We start from the raw sequence: 22,775 nt of genomic DNA, 5'->3' as shown, positions 1-22,775 counted from the left end.
GTGAAATAATTACACAGATTAAAGGAGAGATATATTGTGAATACTAACAGCAGGCACAAGAGTCCAGAGTATGGGCCAGATTAAGACCTTTATAAGAAGACCAATCTCTCTCTCTCTCTCTCTCTCTCTCTCTCTCTCTCTCTCTCTCTCTCTCCAAAATGGTAAGAAACAAATGTTTTCTGTTTAAGCCACCCAGTGTGTGGAGTTTTGTTGTAGCAGACTGAGCCATGGCAGAAACGCCATGGTAAGCTTCCACATGTTTCATGACCGTCTGTTTTTTAGCTCTAGAGGATCCTAAAACTGCCCTTAAGAATTAGAACCGAGGACCAGTAAGACAGCCCAGTGGGTAGGCACTGGCTTCAAACCTGATATGTACAGCTCAGCTCAATCCTTGGAAGCACATGGTGGAAGCAGACAATGGGCTCCTGAAAGAACAGGACCAGGTGTCGTGGGGAGGGAACGGTCTGCACACACAACAGATCACCGCAGCATGAGGGAACTTTCTGGTCTATGGCCATGTCTTTTATTTTTTTTTCTCCCAGATGGAGATCCATCTCCTTTTCCCCACTGTCAGTATATACACAGGACCCCAAGTTGGAAGTCACAGGGCCATTCTCAACTCTCCTTCCTCCTAGAGTATAAGCTGTGTGTAAACACCAGGTCTCTGAGAAGAAGATAACAAGATGATGTTAACTCTGCATAGACTTTATGAGGATACTAGTGATGTGGGTTTTCAAAGTGGGCACATTGTTTTGTATGGCTGAGACAGCTATCAGCCCACAATGAGAGTCTAGGAGAACCCTGGCAGGAAATATGGCAGGCTGCCTGACCTAAGACTGTCCTTGGCTAAGACAGATTCAGCCAAGTCTCTGAAAGCCTGACCTAAGACTGTCCTTGGCTAAGACAGATTCAGCCAAGTCTCTGAAAGCCTGGTATTAGCAGAATCCTGTGTGTCCAGGACTTGAGGGATCTTGTTACACATAGTCATTGGCTAGCGGTAGCCTGCAGGAGGAGCCTCACAGCAAACTCACAGCACAATCTCCTTGGCTGCCGCTGTGCACCCCCGCCCCCACACCCACCTCAGTCATACTCTGCAGTTTAGAGGTCTGTGAGAAAGCATTCTCATGACTGCCACATGACACCCCTGGAGCTGTATATATCCGTCTCCCTCTGTGAGCTCATGAAATGGTGTCTCTGTGATTCCATTTCTTCATGAGGGGAAACAACCAGTATGGAGTTCAGCAAGATGAGCTGTAGCCCCCCTCATCAGGTAGACATGACAAGCCTGCAACTCATCATCCCCCTCCTGCTACACTTGCTGAATTCCCTTCCCGCTCCCTCACTCTCTCGGAGGCTACCTCACCATGTGTTGGTAGCTTAGCTGATGTACAACTTGCCTTCCTGAGGTGCCTGAATGCTCGACAGCCATACCTTTCTCAGTTTAGGTTTGCCATATGTCTGTCTACACCAGGAGGCACCAAAGTTGATTTCTTGTCTTCTTGTCTACCTACCTACCATTACCTACGTACCCACATGCCTATCAACCAGTGGACTTATTTCTCAGGAGAACAAATAACCAACAGAAGAGACCTAAAGTGGTTGAGCAACCTTGACTCTCAATAAGCAGTTGGTTTCCTCAATAAATATTTCCATTTCAGGGACTTTGTGTTGACCTCTATCTCCGACAGTTTGGACAGTCAGAAGCAGAAGTGAGATTGCACTTAGACGTTGGGCTGTTGATTTGTACCTGGTCTCGGTATTTGCCGTGATAGCTTTTCCATTCATTTTGCTTATCACACCAGTTCTGAGTGGTGACGATGGCTATGCCACCAGGAGTCATCAGTGTTTCTGCGAGCTGTCTCACCGTTGTTCCAGTTTTCACTTCTCCAAAAGTGGTGAGTGTAAGCTTCTCCTCACCTGTAGGCTAGCTGCTTTCCCTTGTCTGTGGGCGTCTTCATGCGTTTAGCTTATTTTTTTCTCTTGGGTTCTCTGTCTCTGTAATTGTGAAACTCTAATTCCTTATAGAATCTTCATGCCCCATGTAATTTTTAAGCATTTCAACAACCTTGTACCAATATGCCATCTGGATAAATACAACTTTGGTGATGCATTTATCAAATCATCTTATTTTAATGTAATAAATATGGGTCTTTTTTTGAAGATCTGTGTTTTGGGTACCTTTCTGAAAAAGAACATCATTCCTAAGTCACAAAGATATTTTTCCTCTTCTTTCTTCCTTCCTTCCTTTTTCCTTTCTTTCTTTTTACCATTTCTTAGTTCACATTACGTTTATTCCTCCATCTGTAGCTCATGTTTGCACATGGTAAGACATGAAGACCGATTCTCCTTCTGTCTACTGTGAACAAGTTCTCTATCATCTATTCAGCAGCTCATGCCTTCTGCATGGGCTATGGTGTGGGTGCTGCCACATGGCCCATCTCCACATCTGCTGCCCAGAATATGCGCCTCTGTCTGCAGTAGATGTTGAAAGACTGTGCCATTTTCTGATTTCCCAGCATGCCCTTGGTTCAGTTGCACCAAAAGGACAAATGGCTTGAAGGCAGAAGCCACACTGAAGACTTGCCTATCCTTAGGATAAAGAGAAATGAATGAAGAGTTAGGTAGGAAACAGGTTTTTAAACTGTGACTGGACAGAACATATTCTTGACAGAAATTTTTTTAAAAAGGGAAAAGGAAGAAAAGAGAGGAAGAAGGGTGAGAACGAGAAAGAGAAAAAAACAGCAGGAGCAGAAGATTTCAAGAAGGCACAGATTGAAAGAATCTGGGAACAAAGAGACTGTTAGCAAAGAGACACTGGTGTGCCAGACATGGTGGCACACGCCTTTAGTTCCAGCACTCGGGAGGCAGGCAGATCTCTGTGAGTTTGGAGGCCAGCCTGGTCTACAGAGTGAGTTCCAGGACAGCCAGGGCTATTATACAGAGAAACCCTGTCTCACACAAACAAACAAACAAAAACAACAACAAAAAGACACTGATCCAGAATAAGTGCAGGATGTGACACACATGTAAATTTCATTTGAAAGATTCCAAGAGGAATATTATTAGTCTGTCCAAATCAACATATAAGAAGAAGTAACCAAGCAGTGGTGGTGCATGCTGTTAAACTTTCTTTTATCTAAATAAAAAAAGACTGACCAGGTGTGATGGTACATGCCTTTAATCCCAGTACTTGGTAGGCAGAGGCAGGTGGATCTCTGGTCAGCCTGGTCTACAGAGTGAGTTTCAGGATAGTCAGGGCTATGCAGAGAAACCCTGTCTCAAAAAAAAACCCAAAATTAATAAATACAATAATTTTTAAAAATGGAATCAGAGATGAAAATGTGTATCACACATACAAAGTAGCAAAAATATAAATAGAAGATTTCTTACCCAAAAAAATTATATAAAAAAGAATATTAATGAATTAACATTTTAAGGTACTAGACACCAAATAAAATAAACATAAAACTATATTCCTTATAAAAATACCTTTAAAAATAAGATCAAGTAAAGGCTACTTTTAGATATACATATGCTGAGTTTATCATCAATATACCCTCACTATAAAAAAATGTTATAGGTTAGGTTCTTTGAGCCAAGGAATATTTGTCCCAGAAAATATGTAGGTAGACATAGGAATGCAAACAACAGAATCATTAACTGCTTGAGTAAATACACATATATTTCTTTTGTTTTAGCTGAAAGAGGTTATTTATTTATTTATTTATTTATTTATTTATTTATTTATTTATTTATTTATTATTTTTCCAGGCAGGGTTTCTCTGTGTAACTCTGGCTGTCCCAGAACTCCCTCTGTAGACCAGGCTGGCTGTGAACTCAGAGATTCTCCTGCCTCTGCCTCCCAAGTCCTGAGAGGTTTATTTTTAAATAAAGTTTACATCTTTATTTTACATATAAAATCCCCACACACACATTTTTTAACTGATTCTATACGCATGTTTGTTACTGTTGTTGTTGTTGTTGTTGTTGTTGTTGTTGTTTTGAGATAGGGTTTCTTTATGAAGTCCTGGCTGTCCTGGAACTTGCTATGTGGACCAAACTGGCCTAGAACTCACAGAGATCCAATTCCTCTGCATCCTAAGTGCAGGGATTAAAGATGTGCACCACCACACCCATCTTATACATTAGTTCTTAACCCTTACTGTAAGAAGTGTACACACACACACACACACACACACACACACACGTACGTACACGTACACACACACAAACAGAGCATCTTGCAGCACTTTTCAAATGTAGATATAATACATTTTTTAAAGTACATATTTGGGGCCTGGCATGGTGATACAGATTTTTAATTCCAGCTCTTAGGGTGGGGTGGGGGAAGTGAATCTCTGAGTTAGAGGCCAGCCTACTCTACATACTGAGTTCCTGGACAGCTAGATTTACATGGAGATACCCTGTCTCAAAGGGAAAAAAAAAAAAAAAAAAAAAAGACACCTCTAGGGCTGAAGATCTGGCTTAGTGTTCCAGAGTGTTTACTATTCTTCTAGGAGGACCTGAGTTTATTTTTTAAAGCTAAAAGCACCACAATATTAAATCTGCTACTTAAATACAATAAAAAACAATATAATGTAGTGCTTATAACACATATGAAAATATGCTGGATGCGGTGCTGCATGCCTGTAATCTCAGGACTAGGGAGCCTGAAGCAGGCATACTAGGAATTTGAGGCCAGCCTGGATTACAGAGCAAGACATTGTGTCAAAGGAACAAAAAAAGAGGAAAATATATGATTAAGCTGAATAAGTTACTACAGGGTAACAATGGAGATATACTACTATTACATTCTTACACTATGTGTGAAGTATTATTACCTGGAAAGAAACCACACAATTATAATTTAACAAGGTACACTACAATCTTTTTTGTTTGTTTGTTTGTTGTTTTTTTTTTTTTTTTTTTTTTTCGAGACAGGGTTTCTCTGTGTAGATTTGTGCCTTTCCTGGAGCTCACTTGGTAGCCCAGGCTGGCCTCGAACTCACAGAGATCCGCCTGGCTCTGCCTCCCGAGTGCTGGGATTAAAGGCGTGCGCCACCGACGCCCGGCGGTACACTACAATCTTGAAAGAATCCACTAAGATCACATAACAGAGCTCATAGCCAGAAAAGGATGTGAAGGATAAATAATAAGAAAAGTTGAATTTTTCAAAAAAGCCAGAAAAGGAAGGCATTGAAAATGACAATAAATGTGAAAGAAATTATGGTGTTATATTAGTTAGGGTTTCTTTTTTTTTTATCTTTTTATTTATTTATTTATTTATTTATTTATTTATTTATTTATTTATTTATTTATTTTATTTTACAATACTATTCAGTTCTACATAACAGCCACAGATTCCCTTGTTCTCTCCCTTCCTGCCCCCCCTCCCCTTCCCCCCAGCCCACCCTCCATTCCCACCTCCTCCAGATCAAGGTCTCCCCCAAGGACTGGAATCGACCTGATAGACTCAGTCCAGGCAGGTCCAGTCCCCTCCTCCCAGATTGAGCCAAGCGTCCCTGCATAAGTCCCAGGTTTCAAACAGCTAACTCATGCAAGGAGCCCAGGACCTGGTACCACTGCCTAGATGCCTCCCAAACAGATCAAGCCAACGACTGTCTCACCTCTTCAGAGGGCCTGATCCAGTTGGGGGCCCCTCAGCCTTTGGTTCACAGTTCATGTGTTTCCATTCATTTGGTTATTTGTCCTTGTTAGTTAGGGTTTCTATTGCTGTGAAGAGACACCATGACCACGGCAACTCTAATAAAGGAAAACACTTAATTGGGACTGGCTTACATTTTCAGAGGTTCAGTCCATTATTCTCATGGCGGGAAACATGGCAGGCAGCGTGCAGGCAGACATGGTGCTAGGGAAGGAGCTGAGAGTCCTACATCTCCAAGGGCAGGCAGCAGGAAGTGAACTGGCTTGAGCTTTGGAGACCTCAAACCCACCCCCTAGTGACACACCTCCTGCAACAAGTCCACACCTCCTAATAGTGCCACTTCCTATGGGCCTATAGGGGCCTTTTCTGTCAAAGCACCACAGGGGGATACTATATACTCATACCCACTGCACATACCAAACACACATATGAACATTAAAAAAAAATCAATCCTATCAAGAACCAAAATAGAGAGAAAAGGGAAGTTTGCTACCAGTAGTGTTATTCTGAGAATTCACTGGGAGTAACATGGGTACATAAGTGTTCATGGGAGATTCAACTTCTGTGATTCTCTAGGCCCTTGAAAATCAGGATTAGCGGTTTGGAAGATAGAAATGTTGAAGTAATCTGCAAGAGGTTATGTAAAACTGTCTGTACTCCTGAATTCAAATGGGAATTATCAGGCCAGGCACTATGATACACATCTCTAATCCTAGCACTCAGCAGCCTAAAGCAGGAAGATAATTGTGAGTTCAAAGCCAACCTGGTCTACATATTGAGTTCCAAACCAACCAGGGCTACACAGCAAAAGCCTCCCTCAAAATACCCTGTCCCTTCCAAAGGATTAGTATGAACTTTGATATGTGCGCATTTCCTAGCTCTATCCATTGAATGAGTATAGATATAATGTCAGTCAGTAGCAATTGGCCATTTTTGTACTTAGATTGATCTTGAGCTATCATGTCTAAGAGAAACAAAGGCTATTGTAGTGAAACTGTTCATTCCAGTCTATTATAAAAAAAAAAAGTATAAGACAGGTGATGAATCTGAAATACAATTTCACATATTAAAACACAAAAGCTAGTAACAGCTTATCTAATGGCCCAGGATTCACCCAAGCAAAGCAAAGAGCTCTGCTCTAAAAAGTATAATAATCGCAATTGATTGAAGTTTTTATTGAAGCTCTGCAAATATCTTAAAATCATAGACAAGGATTTTTGTTTGTTTGTTTTGTTTTGAGACAGGGTCTCACTATGTAGTCTTGGCTGACCTGGAACTTATTATGAAGACCAGGCTGACCTCGAACTCACAGAGATCCTCCTGTCTCTACCTTCTGAATGCTGGATTTAAAGGTATGCACCACCACACTGAGCATAAGGATTTTTTTCTTTTCTTTTATAATTTAATTTAATTTTACATATCAGCCACGGATTCCCTTGTCCTCCCCGCTCCTGCTCCCTCCAAGCATAAGGATTTTTTTAAGTTAATTGACTAGTTTTGAGATGTACAAGGAAACAAATAACTACCTTAAAAACCAGTAAAACCCGAATATTAATCTCCAATATAAAATTATACCATTGATTACTGAATAGAAAAGTAATATTGATATAAAATATTCCAGCATATTCCAAATAACAAATGGCTGAATTAGGATATTGCTATTTTGCAACTCCCAACAAACCAATAAATCTGAGCACTGGGGTATCAGGAGCAGTTATCAATCATACACACTAAAAACAGAAACCAGATCATTTGTGCCTCCTGGTGGACGAACATGGTACTACTGTTGGTTTTGATTTTGGTTTTGGTTTTTTTTTTTTTTTTCTTCAAGACTGGGTTTCTCTGTAACAGCCTTGGCTATCCTGGAACTCACTCTGTAGACCAGGCTGTTCTCAAACTCCCAGAGATCCACCTGCCTCTGCTGGTATTAAAGGCATACCCCCACTACACCTAGAAACTATTGGTCTTTTCAAAGGGACTCTACCTTCATCTAAGAAAGCCTTGGGTCCCAAGGGCAGTTTGTAGGAAATAAAGAGGATAAAGTCCTAGAATCTTTATCTTAAAAAATGCTTTTTATACAAACAAAAACAAATGAACAGTAACAAGAAGGGGATCCTGAAGATTGAAAAATATTTTAAAGACATGGCAATATTTCAATGAATGAGTCTATAGTATCTGGGATTGGACAAGAGTGAGAAACTACATGCACATTCTAATACACAGATACACACACATAACTTAGAAAAATTTAAAAATTCTTTTTTAGGTTTATCAGTGCTTTCCAAGAACAGCAAGCATTCTTAACTGCTGAACCATTTCTCCAGCCCATAAAAAAAGATATGTCTTTAAGTTTAAGAATAAACAAAACAAAGTCCCATGAGAAACAAAAACCAAGGGTTTTAATATATGGACACAGAATCATTTCCATGATATATATCCTAGTAGGGGGAAGCATTACAATGACAAGAATGTATGGATTACTGCTTCTCAGGTTTAAGGGATTTCATATACTGGTTGGCCATCTGTCACTGGATTCCATCAAGAGCAGCTGAGGCATAGAAGTTCAAAATAAATAAATAAATAAAGAGGACAGGGCCAGGAGCCAGAGGCTTGCCCCTGAGAGCAGAGATACCATTACAGATGTCTGAGCAGAACACAAACAGAAGCTAAGGTTGGGAGACTGGAAGATACATAGTAGCTCCCCCTAGTGGAAGTGCGGGGACACGCACAAGAACCCCCTTCGTGATCTTAGGGCAGCTCTAGCTGCGGCTTCTTGACAGTGGTTTTTGACTTTGATAATGTTCCCTCTGGACTTTGAATTACCTTTTTTCTGTGAAGACATTGTGTCCCATGGTCAATCTGATCCCAGTAGGGAGGGTCAAGTCCTGGGAACCCTCACCCCACCCCTCCAACTCCTCTACCCTAAACCCACGCATGTCCCCACCGTCCTAGGGATTTGTTCCTCAGTGATAGAGGATTCACCTGACATGCACGTCCTGGGTTTGCAAAAACAGCAGGGCCTGGTGGAACACACTGCAATCCCAGTGCTCGGGAAGCTAAGGCAGGAAGATTTCAAATTCAAGGCCAGCCTGGGCCACTTAGTGAAAAAAAAAAGGTGGAGTGGTAGTCCAAGTGGACCTTGGTCTATTTACCTAGAGTCTGCAGTTGTGATGGCTAGCCTCTTAGGACTACTCATGCAGAAAATTTTAACGTTGCTTTTAAGATTTATTTTTAGTTTTTGTGTATGAGTTTTGTCTGTATGGTGCACATGTATGTATGTGTGTATGTGAATCTGATGCCCTTGGAGGCAGAGAAGGGAGTTAGATACTCAGCAACTTTATATATGGTTGTGAGCCACCATGTGGGTGCTGGGAATCAAACTGTGGACCTCTGCGAGAATAGCAAGAGCTCATGACCACTGAGCCACCTCTCCAGCCCCATCATGCAGTATTTTAAAATGGCTTGGTAACAAAGCTAAAACCAGTGTGTTTATAAAACTAGCTTATTTCCTAGAATTAAATTTGACATTTTAGCCAGGCAGTGGTGGCACACACCTTTAAGCCCAGCACTTGGGAGGCAGAGGCAGGCGGAAGGATCTGTATTAGTTCAAGGCCAGCCTGGACTACAGAGTGAGTTCCATGACAGTCAAGGCTACACAGAGAAATCCTATCTTGAAAAAAAAAACCAAAAAAAAAAAAAATCTTTGACATTTTAATAATATAGACTATCAAGAATTGCAGTCTAATAATATAATTTAAACTATATTGGCTTTGTTCTGTTTAGAGTGGTAACATCTTTATCCCTAGGCATATGATGACCACAGCATTGCAATGATCTGAAGCAAGGTATATTTCTGGGTTTTCTTTCCTCACTATAACTTTTGGAGATTTCTTATTATTTATTTATTATCTGTATTTATTGATACTGATTTGTGCTTTATTATTATTATTACTATCATCTAAGACAAGGTCTCATGTATCCCAGAATTCCTGATCCTCCTGCCTTCACCTGCCAAGTGCTGAGGTTACAGGTGTACAGCGCCATGCCCAATGTATGTGATGTTAGGGATTGGACGCCACCCCCACCCCAGCCTTCATCCCTCCAGCTTTGTGCAGGTCAGGCAAGTGCTCTACTAAGCTGCATCCCCAGCCCACATCACTTTACCTTACTATCCTGGGGTATAGTGATGCTTATATTGACTTTGGTCTGGAGTTTGGGTTTTCTCCCTAAACCACCAGGCCATCCACATGCGGCGACTGGTTGCCCTCAGCATTTTCTCTTGTCTGATTTGTTTGGTTCTTTCCAAGACAGGGTAGACTGCAGCGGAGGCAGTAGCTGCCCCTGTCCTTGATAAATGCTTACTCTTTCCAAAGTAAGCTGGATGGTAGATTTTCATTTTTTTCACTACCAGAAATCGGGGCTCAATTTTGTCAAAGACCCTTTCCTCATCTATGGAAGTCATCCTGGTTTGTTCTTATCACCTCTATTGTCTCAATAGGCTTCATAGTATTGAACCACCTCTACTGTACGTATGGCTCATGCCACGTCATCTTTAAATGTACTTTTTTATTGTTTTATGTGTACATTTGTTTGAATGTATGTCTGTGCCGTATGTGTGGATGATACCCAAGTGGGGCAGAAGTGGGTATCAAATCCCCTGGAACTAGAATTACAGACAGTTGTGAGCTTCCATGTAGATGGCAAGAATCGAACTCAGATCCTCTGGAAGAGCAGCCAATGCTCTTAACTGCTGAGCCATCTCACCAGCCCCAAGGCCTGTTGTTGACATTTTGTGAAGTTCTTTTTCATAGATTTGGCATTGGCATTACACTTGCTTCCTGAAAAGAACCTATTCTTTTTCTATATTGTGGAACAGTTTGTTTAACAGGATTAGCTGGCTTTAAACGTTTTCCGGAGGAAACTGGACTATTCCGCTACAGGGCCTGTACTCATTACAGGAGAAAATCTGCATGTACACATCATAAACAGCTCACTGGGCACACACTGCTGGCTGGCTCGTTGAGTTAAACCTCCAGCCCAGGTGGCACTCGGAGGAACACAGGATACCACCTGTGGACACTAACCACTCAGTGTCCTTGGGAGTGTCCAAACACAGGTGTTCCAGAGACAATAACAAGTGAGAAGTACAGATAATGAGACACCAGCACCACAAATGTCAGGGACAGCACTGACCACCTGACCCCAGGAGAGAGGCTAAGCTCTGGACCCCCTGCCTCTCCTTACATAGCCTGCTGGCTGGAAGTGCAATACAATGTGGTTCATTCTTCCTAGGGCGTGAACCCAGCGCAGTCTTCAGATTGCCCACCACCTGAATAGAACATAACTGATTCAATTTGTCTCTGCCCATTGGCCTTTGTGGTAACAGGCAGGACAAGCTGTCATTTGGTTACAAAGCCACCAGATACTTTATGGGAATCATTTTCTGATAACTTTCATATTTACTCCATTTCAACTACAATTGACATCAATAAATCATATGTTCCTAAGAAATTCTAACCATACATTCTACCAAGCTTAGACAATGTTATAAGAATATTTTTGCATCTTTGTATTTGCATACTTAAAATTTTTTTGAGACAGTCTCTTTACATAGCCCTGGCTGATTTGGAACTTGTTTGTCTGAGATCTGCACAGTCTGTATTTGTATTCTTTCATGATTGGGGAAAACTAGAGCATTATTTTGTTTGTTTTTTAGAATCAACATCTACGAATTCTAGCATTTTGTCTTATATGTAACTATTTTCTGCTTTAAGAATTTTCAAGAGCTAGGTCATGGTGGCGCACGCCTTTAATCCCAGCACTCTGTGGCAGAGGCAGGTGAATCTCCGAGTTTGAGGCCAGCCTGGTCTACAAATCGAGTTCCAGGACAGCCACGGCTGTTATACAGAAAAACTCTGTCTCTAAGAACCAAAAAGAAAAAGAAAAAAAATTCGGGGTAGTTTAATACTACAAATTGCCTCAGGCATACGTGTGTTCCTTTTCTTGTTAGAAAAACTTTTCTGGAGAAAACCATGATCTGAATTTGTGGAATTCAAACTAGTGGGGAAAATTCAGTTTCAAATACCTTATGTAAATAAGAAAATAATCTTTTAAATGAAAAAAATGGAAGGGAACAAACATAAAAGCCTCAAAGTCCCAAAGCTTTGATGTCAAATGCTGGCAGAATGGAAGCCACCACTTCAGGATTTCCCTAAACTAATGCCTGGATTTGGACTGCAGCGGGATGAGGAGAGAGAGACCCTTGGAGCTATGATTCTGTTCCCAAGTCCAGAGGCAATCTCCTCAGGCAGCCCAGGTATGGTAATTAGAGACAAGCGAGGTGGAGTTGTTTGATATGGACATTTGACAATACTTTACTCCTATCAATCTATCATGAAGCAAGAGACAGCATTTAGACAATCTTGTTGGTAATTAATACTAAACTGCACCGGGCCAAGATAACTTTTAATACAGCTACCAGTTACATAAAAATTTAGGCTAAAATATAATACGCAAGCCAACAGGATATTAATTTCAGCAATTAAGTGGCGCTTTATGCATCCAAACATTTACAAAATCCATCTTAGTTTATCTTCATAGTCCCTTCTTAGAGAACAGTTTCTCGAAGTTCAAATGCAGTAAGTGCTGACAAAAATGGAAGTGAATGTCTTCAAAAAATGGTCATCAACCAAATTTCATATGAAATTTTAATAAGTTTATATCTGAAACATACACCTAAAAACAAAGTTGATAGAGAACTAAAATTCCATCATTTCATTATTACAAAGTCCAGTAATAAATCAACAATTCAACCCTAAAAACAGGGTCTTGAAATCACCTACTACATACATCACTAAGACAAGTCCCTGTCTTCATCGTTATCATCGTCGTCGTCTGCTGCAGCATAAATGGCTTGATTCCTCCTCTTAATTTTCTTTCTTTGCTCAGGCTCATGTTCATTACTCAGCCTCTTCAATGGAAACTCAGTTAAGTCCTTTTCATCCCCAGACTGCACAGTCTCCCCAGGTTTCCCCTCCCTACCAGTCGGAGAATGGGACGGATCATCAGAAGACACGAACATGGAGCTTGGCAAGTTCCTGACGTCGGAAAAGCTTGTGGAGAAGTCAGAAGCTTGATCGGAAGAAGGTTCTACAGAAGGTGTATTCATGTCACTGCAAGCACTTACAACTTCCTCCTCCTCCTCATCCAGCATGATTTCATCTGGATTAATGGAGGACATGGCAGATGTGTCTGTGTTGTATTCACTCCGGTCTTCTTCAGAGTCATCGGTTCCCAGATCACCCTGCTCTTCATATTCACCAAACAGATAACGCTTGTCCTTGACCTTCTGAAGTATGACGTTAATGTCTGTGATGCCCAGCTGGGCACAGAATTCCGTCGTCTGCGGATTGATCCTGTGAACCAGCTGCACTTGCGTCTGTGGCTTACTAGGATCATAACAAGCAGCTGTCATGCTGAAGTTACAGGGGACTTTGGGGTCATGGTTCAGCTTTTCCATTACTTCTTTCATAGCTTCTTCTGTTGCACTATAATCCCACCTGTAACAATCAGAGCAATTGGTTTGTACATGTTATCACCTTCAAAGAGTTAGTAAAAACCCTAAGTACGGACTCCAGTCATAAGGATTAAAAAAGAAACTTTAAAAATTCTACACAAGAGCTGCAGAGATGGCTCAGTGGTTAAGAACAGTAGCCACTCTCTCAGAGGATCAGGGTTCAATTCCCAGCACCCACATGGCAGCTCACAGCCATTTCTAACTCCAGTTTCAAGAGATCTGACTCCCTCTTGTGGCCTCCATAGGTACCAGACATACACATGGTGCCTAGACATTCATGCAGGGTGGTTACCCATATACATAAAATAAAAATTAAAAAACCCACATGGTAAAATTATAATTAACTTAGCAAAGAATCTTTAGAAATAAAAAACAACTCTAAGGAAAAACTTTACTCATCCCTCAAAACAAATATGTGTGTGTGAACTAAACCTTCACCATGCCATAGTCTGAAGCATGCTTATACATTCATAAATTTACTTGGGTTGACACTTAACAGGCCCTTTCTTTTGTCAGCCTTGGACAAAAACTTGTAGCTTTCTCCACTATCAGTCAACCCTGAGCACAAAGTTGGGGTCTTATGGCCAGTGCCTGGAGGGGCTAATGGGTGTAAGTGCCCCAGGCAGGCCCAAATTAGAGACAACAGGCCATCACTTACACCTCACAAATGTGTCAGGACATCAAGCAAGCACTTGCCAGGAGGCTCCCCAAATGCTCAGATCCCCAAAGCACATTGTCACCTCACCCCATCTTCTCTGCAGACAAAGCAAACTCTCCAGGGACCAGAATACAACACAGATCAGAGACACTGCACTGACACAGTGCAGAGGGCAAGTTTGAAAGTGAGCAAAACTACCTTGTATGCAGACCATTATTTTCAGGCATATTCCATAGGTTCCGGGTCACATTGATCAGGTCATCAGTGGCCCTGAGAACAGTAAGCCATTCAACGTCATACTCTAAGTACTCAGGAGCACTGGGGTCATGTTCTACTTCTAACACCTATAGAACGAAATTGGAAATTTTAGGTAATTCATTTATGTTAACACTCTAATAATTTTAAATCTAGTTAATTTAAAATGTTAACATAAACAACGCCAAAAAATTCTCAGAAAACATAAATTATAAATAGTACAAATAAATTCTGAAGTAAAAACTATTTCTTTAAAATCATTGGAAGAGTAAAACTTTTGTAAAATTACTCATTTTCTTATTACCTGAAGAAAGTCTCTGTGTGGTAAACATTTGTCCAAAGCTAAAAACTTGGTTGCTTTGCCTGCTTGTTCTTTATCTGTGGCCTAGATGACACAAACCATGATATAAGAATGTTAAAATATCACAAGTAATTCATATATTGAATAGAGCAGAAGTAACATTTCTTACGTGCGCCCAATTCTGTGTCAAAAGAATGACTACCAAAAAGAAAAAAGAGAGGGAGAGAAAGATCAGAAAAAGGAAAAGACAGACAGATAAGAAAAAGGGAAAAGTCTACACCGACTTGGACAGTAGAGCGCAAAGCACTTCACCATTATCGGCTGCCATTTCCCCCAAAACTCAAACACTCACAACGTAATGATGTCCAATACTGACGTGTTACACGAGTGACTCATAAAAACAAACAAATGGGGATTGGACATTTAGCTCAGTGGTAGAGCACTTGCCTAGCAAGCACAAGGCCCTGGGTTCGGTCCTCAGCTCCGAGGAAAAAAACAAACAAACAAATGAAAGAAACTAGCTGCTAAAAACTCTTTCTACATGAATTATTCAGAAGAGACAACCGAAATCAGTGGTTGTCTACAACCAGATGCAAAGCTGATTACAGATAGACACAAAAGATTCTGGGGGAAAAGATAGACAAGTTGTAAGACTGCTCTGTGAACCAGGTGGTGATGCACGCCTCTGATCTCCGCACTTGGGAGGTGGAGGCAGGTGGATTTCTATGAGTTCCAGGAAAGCCCAATCTACAGAGTGAGTCTGAGTTCCAGGACAGCCAGGGATACACAGAGAAACCCTGTCTCAACAAAACAAACCAACAAACCAACAAACAAACTGGACTGCGGTATTCATACAACTCTAGACATTTACTTAAAACTCAGTGAATTAGCCGGGCAGTGGTGGTGCATGCCTTCAATCCCAGCACTCAGAGGCAGAGCCAGCACTGTGAGTTCAAGGCCAGCCTGGTCTACAGAGCGAGATCCAGGACAGACACCAAAACTACACAGAGAAACCCTGTCTCGGAAAAAATCAGTGAATTATATATTTAAGATGTGTTAATCTTGATATGTAAATTATATCCCATAAAACTATTTTTTTCCACTGGGATGGTGCACACCTTTAATCCCAGCACTTTGTGGAGGCAGAGGCAAGTGATCTCTGTAAATTTGAGGCCTGTCTGGTCTACAGAGTGAGTTCCAGGACAGCCAAAGCTACACACAGAGAAACCTTGTCTCAAAAACAAAACAAAAAAACAAACAAAAAACCCAAAAAACAAAAAACAAAACAAAACAAAACAAAAAACCAGCTCAAGAGTCAGTTGGCCATGGTAACACACAACTCCCTAATCCCAGCACTCAGAAGGCAGAGGCAGCCAGATCTGGATTCAAGGCCAGCTTGATCTACATAAGGAGATCCCCACTGTCTCTTAAGCAAAAGAAAGTAGCGGGATGTGGAAAAGGCATGCTTGGATGTCAAGCAAGCACAGTCACTGCCTGGCCACAAAGTGTAAGTGTAACTTCCGCCCCTCTGAAGTAAGACCACAGCTGAAAGTGCTTTGGGCTACTTTCAGATACAAACTATCTCAGAATGTTGTTAAAGTAGGAAAGTAGTTTGGGAAGCATTACACATGACATTCCTTTCTACTGAGAAACTCTAAAAAGGACTTCAAGAAATCTCCAACTGCTAACCCTGAATTTTCTAAATGGTTTCCTAACCCCCAGCCTCCCAAAAAACCCCTCTGGTAGTCATCCTGTACTCCCTCCTTCTCACCAAATGCCTACTGCTCTGCCTCCAAAGCCTCTCTAGAGTCTGCTCCATCCTCTGTGCTCCTTGCCCTTCGCTCTGCAGCACCCTCTCTCTGTTGCCATGACTCCATTCCACACACAAACCTGCCCATTAGTCTTTCTAGAACAACCACCTGGTTCCACCGGTCTCCACCTTTCCCATCACCTTCCAGTTAACACCCAAATCTTGCTTTCTCATCAAGTACTCCATAGGGAAACCACTTAGGAAATGCAGGTTAACAGCTAGGGAATTCTGCAAGTCTTCTGGAGACCTTCTCAGAGCTCTAGTGGTCCAATGAGCACTGTCTTTCTGGAATGGCTGGGACATGCAGTGCTTCCCCAAGTACTGGACCGAACCCTTCCCTACATTACAAGTATAATGCTTCTGAAACATAGTTTTATTTGAGAATATTCCTAAGGCCCTTTCTGATGTGGACTAACTCTAGAAGGGGTAAGTGCCCAAGCTCTACCCAGAAAGCAGTTCTGACTCTGTTCCGTCTATATCTGCCTCTACACCTCAGGGATAGGAGCTAGGACCAAGCGCACTGTGCGCTCAGACCTATAAGTCTTCAAGCGTTGGTCCCTCTATTGCAACACTCAGAGACTCTGTCCTCCTGACACCTCCAGATGCAGCTCAGACATGCAGTCCTTTGGAAACTGTCCTCTCCACCAGTGGACCAATCTGAGCCCACCAGTCTGCTTGGGTCCCTCCAACACCTCAGCCAAACTTTTCTACCACACTCACCTTGCTGTGTAATTGCTTCCTCATTTCTTTCCCACACTGAGTACTGAGTAAGCAACTCCTAAGAGGCAAGTTGTGTTTCCCTTTCTGGCTTTTTAAAAATTTTTTATTTATTTATTTTTTTGAGACAGGGTTTCTCCGTGTAGTTTTCGTGCCTGTCCTGTCCTGGATCTCTCTCTGTAGACCAGGCTGGCTTCGAACTCACGGAGGTTTGCCTGACTCTACCTCCCAAGTGTTGGGATTAAAGGCAAGCGCCACCGCCTGGCCCGGTCTCTGGCTTTACCACTGTGCCCATGGTGCCTAGTTCATGGATGTTCAGTAAGTGTGTGTTAAAGATAAGGACCAATATTTTCTGTCCTACCTGATGCTGCATCAAGGCTGCAAATTTCACATGAAGGTGTGCAGAAAACCAGTACGCAGGCTTCAGGTGCTCTAACAGCTCCGAGGCAGCAGGGCTCCCTAGCGTGTTATTTTCCACTTCTTGGCGGAAAAAAGATTTGGTCTTAAGAAGCTGCTTCTTATTTCCATAATGATATATACTTCTTGGCCAGTCATGAGATAAGAATATATCTACAGGCTGCTTCAACTTGAAGAACAGAAGAAGAAAAAGAAAAGTCTTAAAAATAAACTAATGGGGGTTGGAGAAGATGCCTCAGTAGTTAAGAGCACCGACTGCTCTTCCAGAGGACCCAGGTTCAATTCCCAGCACCCACATGGCAGCTCACAGCTGTCTGTAACTCCAATTCCAAGTGATCCAACACCCTCACACAGAATATATACAAGAAAAAAACCAGTGCACATTAAATAAATAAATAAATCTTTTTTAAAAAGAGAAAAGAAAAAAATATAGACTAACCAAACCAATCCCTTCCTCTCTACACCACATGCACCAGCTCTTATAGACTGATAATCTAGCTTTCTGTGTTAATTCATCTAGTAAAGAAATTATAATTTTGAAGATCTAGAGAACACAGATTTAATAAGATTTCAAGGTAATTAATACAGTAAACCCAAAAACTTAACAGGAAAAAATTAGGAGCCGGGAATGTAGATGGGTGGCGGAGTGCTTGCATGGTCAGCCTTTGGTACAGACTTCTACACTACCATCAGTTTTTTCCTAACATATCACGTAGTACCAACTCAAAATTCTCCCTTTGCTACATAAATTAATATCTAGAGTTGCTTATAAGGAAAACACAAAATACGTTCTACACTTTACTTACTCTTTAGCACTATCAAGTATATGAAACAAGTACTTGGGAAACTAAATTGAAACAATTACTATTTAAGACAACATATAATGTAGGTCAGATAGAATAGTCACTGAATGGATAATCAGAACTGAAGAACGGTGATGGCTCCCAACTAGAGAAGTGGTCGTTGGATGGTAGCATCCAGTTGGGTCGTAAGGGGTAAAAAGCATCCAAAAGAAAAGAACAAACAGATCACAGGAAAGGCCTGTGTGCATACCACGCACTGCAGCTCTAGGGACAACACAGGACATGAATACTGAGACAGGGAGGTCCTGGGCAGGCTTCTTGTCTGCCTACACCTTGACTTGGTACTCTTAATTAGGGAAGGCAGACTGAGAGCCACCTCCCCAAGCTTGAACGAGACTATATAAAATACTACGTGTGAAAACTGCTCAGGTTAAGTCAGTATTTTGAGACCATCTTCACAATTTCTCATATCCCCTCTCATCTTTCCCATTAGTTTTTTTCTGTTAAATATTATTAGTTATTTTTATCTAATACTAAAATTTAGTAATATAAAATTTTCACTTCTGAGATAAGATTCTACTTTGTAGCCCAGGCTAACCTCAACTTCATAATCTTCTTGCTTCAGCCTACTAAATGACGGAATTAGGTTTATACCATCACACTCAGCTAAAATATTTATTTGAAAATATTACTTTATTTCAGCACATACACTTTATTCTTAACCTAAGTATAATATGTAAAACCATAAATTAAATGTTTTACAACTGCACGTTAAAATAAACTTTTAACTATTAAAAATTAAAATTTGTTCACCTGTGAACCTCCTAAAGACTATTCAAACTCTAAATTTTAGAAATACTGAATTGCTATTCTCAAATGTTGCAAGCCAATATAATCAAACACATTTTAGTACAAAATTTATTTCCAGTCTACTGTGTACTTTTCACATACCTGTTTTAATTTGTAGACCTCTATATTTCTCACATGATATATACTCCTTATGGTAGATGAATCATAAGGGGGGCGCTCAAAATGACCTGAAATTGAAGAGAAATAAACTGTATTACCATTGTCTTTCCAAAAGTGGTTCCAAATTTACATTCACATGGACCAGTAACAAAGAGCCCATCTTTGCAGTCCATGCCAACAGGGAGAGCAGAGGGGTAAGCAAACAGACTTGCAATGAACAGTTACAATTAAATGTGTTTTAGTTGCCAATTTAATTCATAAAATTTGTGCAATATGTATGAATCTAAGCCACTGCTCTAACTAAAAACCAGTTAGATACAGAGGTGTGTCCACACAATGAAACTATCCACAAATGAACCGATTACACATAACAAGACATGGATTTCAAAAACATGTTAAACCTGGGACCAACCCAGGCCCTCTACATATGTGTGACAGTTGTATGGCTTGGTCAATTTGTAGGACTCCTAGCGGTGGGATCAGGGCCTGTCCCTAACGCTTGAGCTGGCATTTGGGAACCTATTCCCCATACTGGATTGCCTCTCCCAGCCTTAATACAAAGGGAGGAGCTTAGTCCTACCTCAACTTGATATGCTATGCTTTGCTGACACCCATGGGAGGCCAGCCCCTTTCTGAACAGAAACAGAAGAGGAGTGGACTGGTGCAGGAAGGGTAGGAGGGATGGGAGGAGAGGAGGGAGAGGAAACTGTGGTCAGATGTAAAAGAAATGAAAAAATTTGTTGGGTGCACCTTGTAGCACAGGTTGATTAAAGAAAGGAGACACTTCAAGATGAATTTTAAGGCCTATGTGGCAGCAGGAAGGTCCAGCTTCTCTGATGAACTGAACCTCGAACAGCCGTACAAAGATGTACTTATTGATTGTTACACAAAGTATTTCTTCATACCAAGGTCCCTAATCTAATTTACATGTCTTACTACTAAAGGAGAGCATCACATGCCCCCATGGCTCTAGTCCTTTATTATGTATCCTTTGCAATACACAATAAGACAAGAGTCTCAGGTGTGCCTAAGGCATCTTGTAACGAAAATCTTGGGATGGCTGCAATGACCCTTCAGCAAAACAATCACTGTTTTCCACAAAGGATTCTTCAAGGTTAAAGTACTTCTAAAAAACAGCTGTTCATTCTAATATCTACCCCAGATACAGTGACTCTGCTAAATTCCTACAACAAAAATTAATAATAATAATAATAAAAGAACCACATTAAACCAGGAAGCGAGCTGCAAAAGATGCAAGCAAAACACTGTTCAACACATTAAAACAGGAATCCCGGGTTGGGGATTTAGCTCAGTGGTACAACAAGCACAAGGCCCTGGGTTCAATCCTCACCTCAAAAAAAAAAAAAAAAAGAAATCCTGCATATACAGTAGTAAGATGAAATAATCAAGTGAATGATAGACACTTAATTGGAAACAGCAATTCCCTGTCTATTAGGAGGGGGAAAGAAGAGGAAAAGGATAGTCGTCAGGTCAACAATGAACTTCAGTTATACCTATACTGTTATATTTCTTAAAAATAAAATTAAAATTGACACTGAATTGATAAAACTAGATCATGAAAACACAGATATGCTATATAGTATCTACATTTTCATGTGCATAAAATACTTATAATAAAAAATTAAGAATAGTATCATGTATACAAGAAATTTGATGGATAAGTCAAACTATAAATTTTGCTCATTTTACTCTAGAGCATGCAAGCTCTAAAATATAAAAGTTATTCACTCAAAACAATACCTTTTCACCCGGTGGTAGTGGCACACGCCTTTAATCCCAACACTCGGGAGGCAGAGCCAGGCAGATCTCTGTGAGTTCGAGGCCAGCCTGGGCTACCAAGTGAGTTAGAGGAGAGGTGCAAAGCTACACAGAGAAACCCTGTCTGGGGGAAGGAACAAACAAACAAACAAAAAAAACAATACCTTTTCGATAGTCATGGGATTTAAAGATGCCAGAGATTCCACCAATCCTTATACCTCGGTATTTTACTACACCAGCCAAACCTGAAAAATTATGCAATTCAGTAAAATGTTATAGGCAGAAGGAATCTACTAAGAGAATAAGCCATGTAGAAGCCTGGAATTCTATCTAGTCTGAGAGGGCTGGGGAACCAGACCAGAGCCATGACAGGTTTCTACGTGTGTTTTAAAAAAAAAAAATCACTCAAAAATCATGCACTTAAAGATATAAAAATGAAATAATATAGTGGGTAGGATTTGCTATAGTCCAGTCATCTCCCACAGGAAAAATTTAAACAATACTAAATATTTAAGTATGGGGGTGTAACAGAGTAATAGTTGTTGAAGTTAACAAGTAGAGAAATTTACTATACTACTTGGTACCCCTTTCCTGTTATGTTTAATATTTTCCATTATAAAATCTAGTTCAATAAGAAAAAATAGACTACAAATAGCAAAATTTTTGTAATCATACTATTATTTAAACCATCAGAAGAAGGATGGATGGATTTTCATGACTGGCCATTGAATAACTGTTTTAACTCAATTCTCATGAATTAACAGCATCCCAACACCGTATGTCCTCTAGATACTTCCCAATCGGTACAAATCCCGACAAGACAAAAAAGTGTGCTTAAACACATACCTAAATAGTAAATATTTGGTGCTACCCAGCCACCATAGGGTAACTCTTGCAAATGGTTTGAGGCTTCATGGTTTCCTCCAATGAAGATGGTGAGAACCGGGGCCTTTTTCTCTCCAGAGTAATATCTACAAGATAAAGGTCAAGTTGTCAGGAGTCAAATTACCCACAGCAGAAAAGCAATAGAGGGTCAGAAGGAAAAGGCCCAGCTAAAAAACCGCCAAACGTCCCCCAATATCCATCCATCCCTGTTCTTATGAATGAATGAAATCTTGAGCTCAAACCAGTAGACATTCATCCAGGTCAACAACTTTGTGAAGTTCACGGCTATCGTCTGGGCTTCTAGAACCCAGACTAGCATACAGCAGGTCCAGTAAAAACTGGATCATTAAATTAACTAATCCTAGAATTCTAGCAATTGCAAAGTAGGTATCTAAAATCCTGGTGTCTCCCCGATCCCTGGGAAGAAGGGGCAGGCAGATGTCTACAGAAAGGAGGACAGGGCTATTTCCTAAGTGCCAGGTCGTCGGGACACCGGGGTCAGCGGCAGGAGGAACCTCACGCGAAGGCCGCCCCTGCTGGCCGTCCAGGGTGCGCTCCGAGGGCTCCGAGGCCCGGCCGCGCGCTCCTCACCTGTAGAAGGTCTGCATGTGGCGGTACTTGGGCGGTACGGCCATGCAGCGCAGGTCGGCCTCGTTGCGCACCGCCTGGAAGTCGCCGCAGCACAGAAGGAGATCCACCGGTCCCGGGCCGCGCTGCTCCGCCAGCGCCAAGGTCTCGTAGATCTTGTCCAGCTCGCCATGGCAGCAGCCGGCCACAGCCACCCGCATCGCGCCGTCGGGCCGCGGAACTCCACCGCAACGCCCTCGATCACCCGCAGCCCGGACCGCACAGCCGAGGGCACCAGACAGGTCCCCCGCCCGGCTCCCGCCAATATTAACAGAGCCGCGGCGACTTCAGATTCGGTTGTGTAACTTCCGGC

The 22,775-nt window shown here is 41.4% G+C and overlaps 1 protein-coding gene across 1 annotated transcript; it reads right to left on the bottom strand.

Annotated features, from left to right (window-relative positions):
- Positions 1-12,113: 12,113 nt before the first annotated feature.
- On the bottom strand, positions 12,114-22,774 carry Dbr1 (debranching RNA lariats 1). Its single transcript, XM_006975139.4, has 8 exons — positions 22,427-22,774; positions 21,797-21,921; positions 21,115-21,195; positions 19,154-19,239; positions 17,344-17,568; positions 14,459-14,539; positions 14,098-14,243; positions 12,114-13,224 (listed from the first exon to the last, which is right to left on the bottom strand). The coding sequence occupies exons 1-8, from the start codon at positions 22,621-22,623 to the stop codon at positions 12,519-12,521; spliced, it is 1,647 nt and encodes a 548-aa protein (XP_006975201.2). The 5' UTR covers positions 22,624-22,774; the 3' UTR covers positions 12,114-12,518.
- Between the last annotated feature and the right edge of the window lies 1 nt (position 22,775).

The sequence above is a fragment of the Peromyscus maniculatus genome, chromosome 7 (assembly GCF_049852395.1).
Source record: "Peromyscus maniculatus bairdii isolate BWxNUB_F1_BW_parent chromosome 7, HU_Pman_BW_mat_3.1, whole genome shotgun sequence".
NCBI lineage: Eukaryota > Metazoa > Chordata > Mammalia > Rodentia > Cricetidae > Peromyscus > Peromyscus maniculatus.
The sequence above is the reverse complement of the archived record's forward strand: the minus strand, read 5'-3'. Positions and strand labels throughout refer to the sequence as shown.

Excerpts from the sequence above, each read along its gene's own strand:
- Dbr1 (XM_006975139.4), bottom strand. The coding sequence starts at position 22,623 with ATGCGGGTGGCTGTGGCCGGCTGCTGCCATGGCGAGCTGGACAAGATC. Across the intron at positions 21,196-21,796 it reads ACCAAATATTTACTATTTAG|GTTTGGCTGGTGTAGTAAAA; the intron begins GTATGTGTTTAA and ends ATAATTTTTCAG. Across the intron at positions 14,540-17,343 it reads CAGCCTTGATGCAGCATCAG|GCCACAGATAAAGAACAAGC; the intron begins GTAGGACAGAAA and ends TGTGTCATCTAG.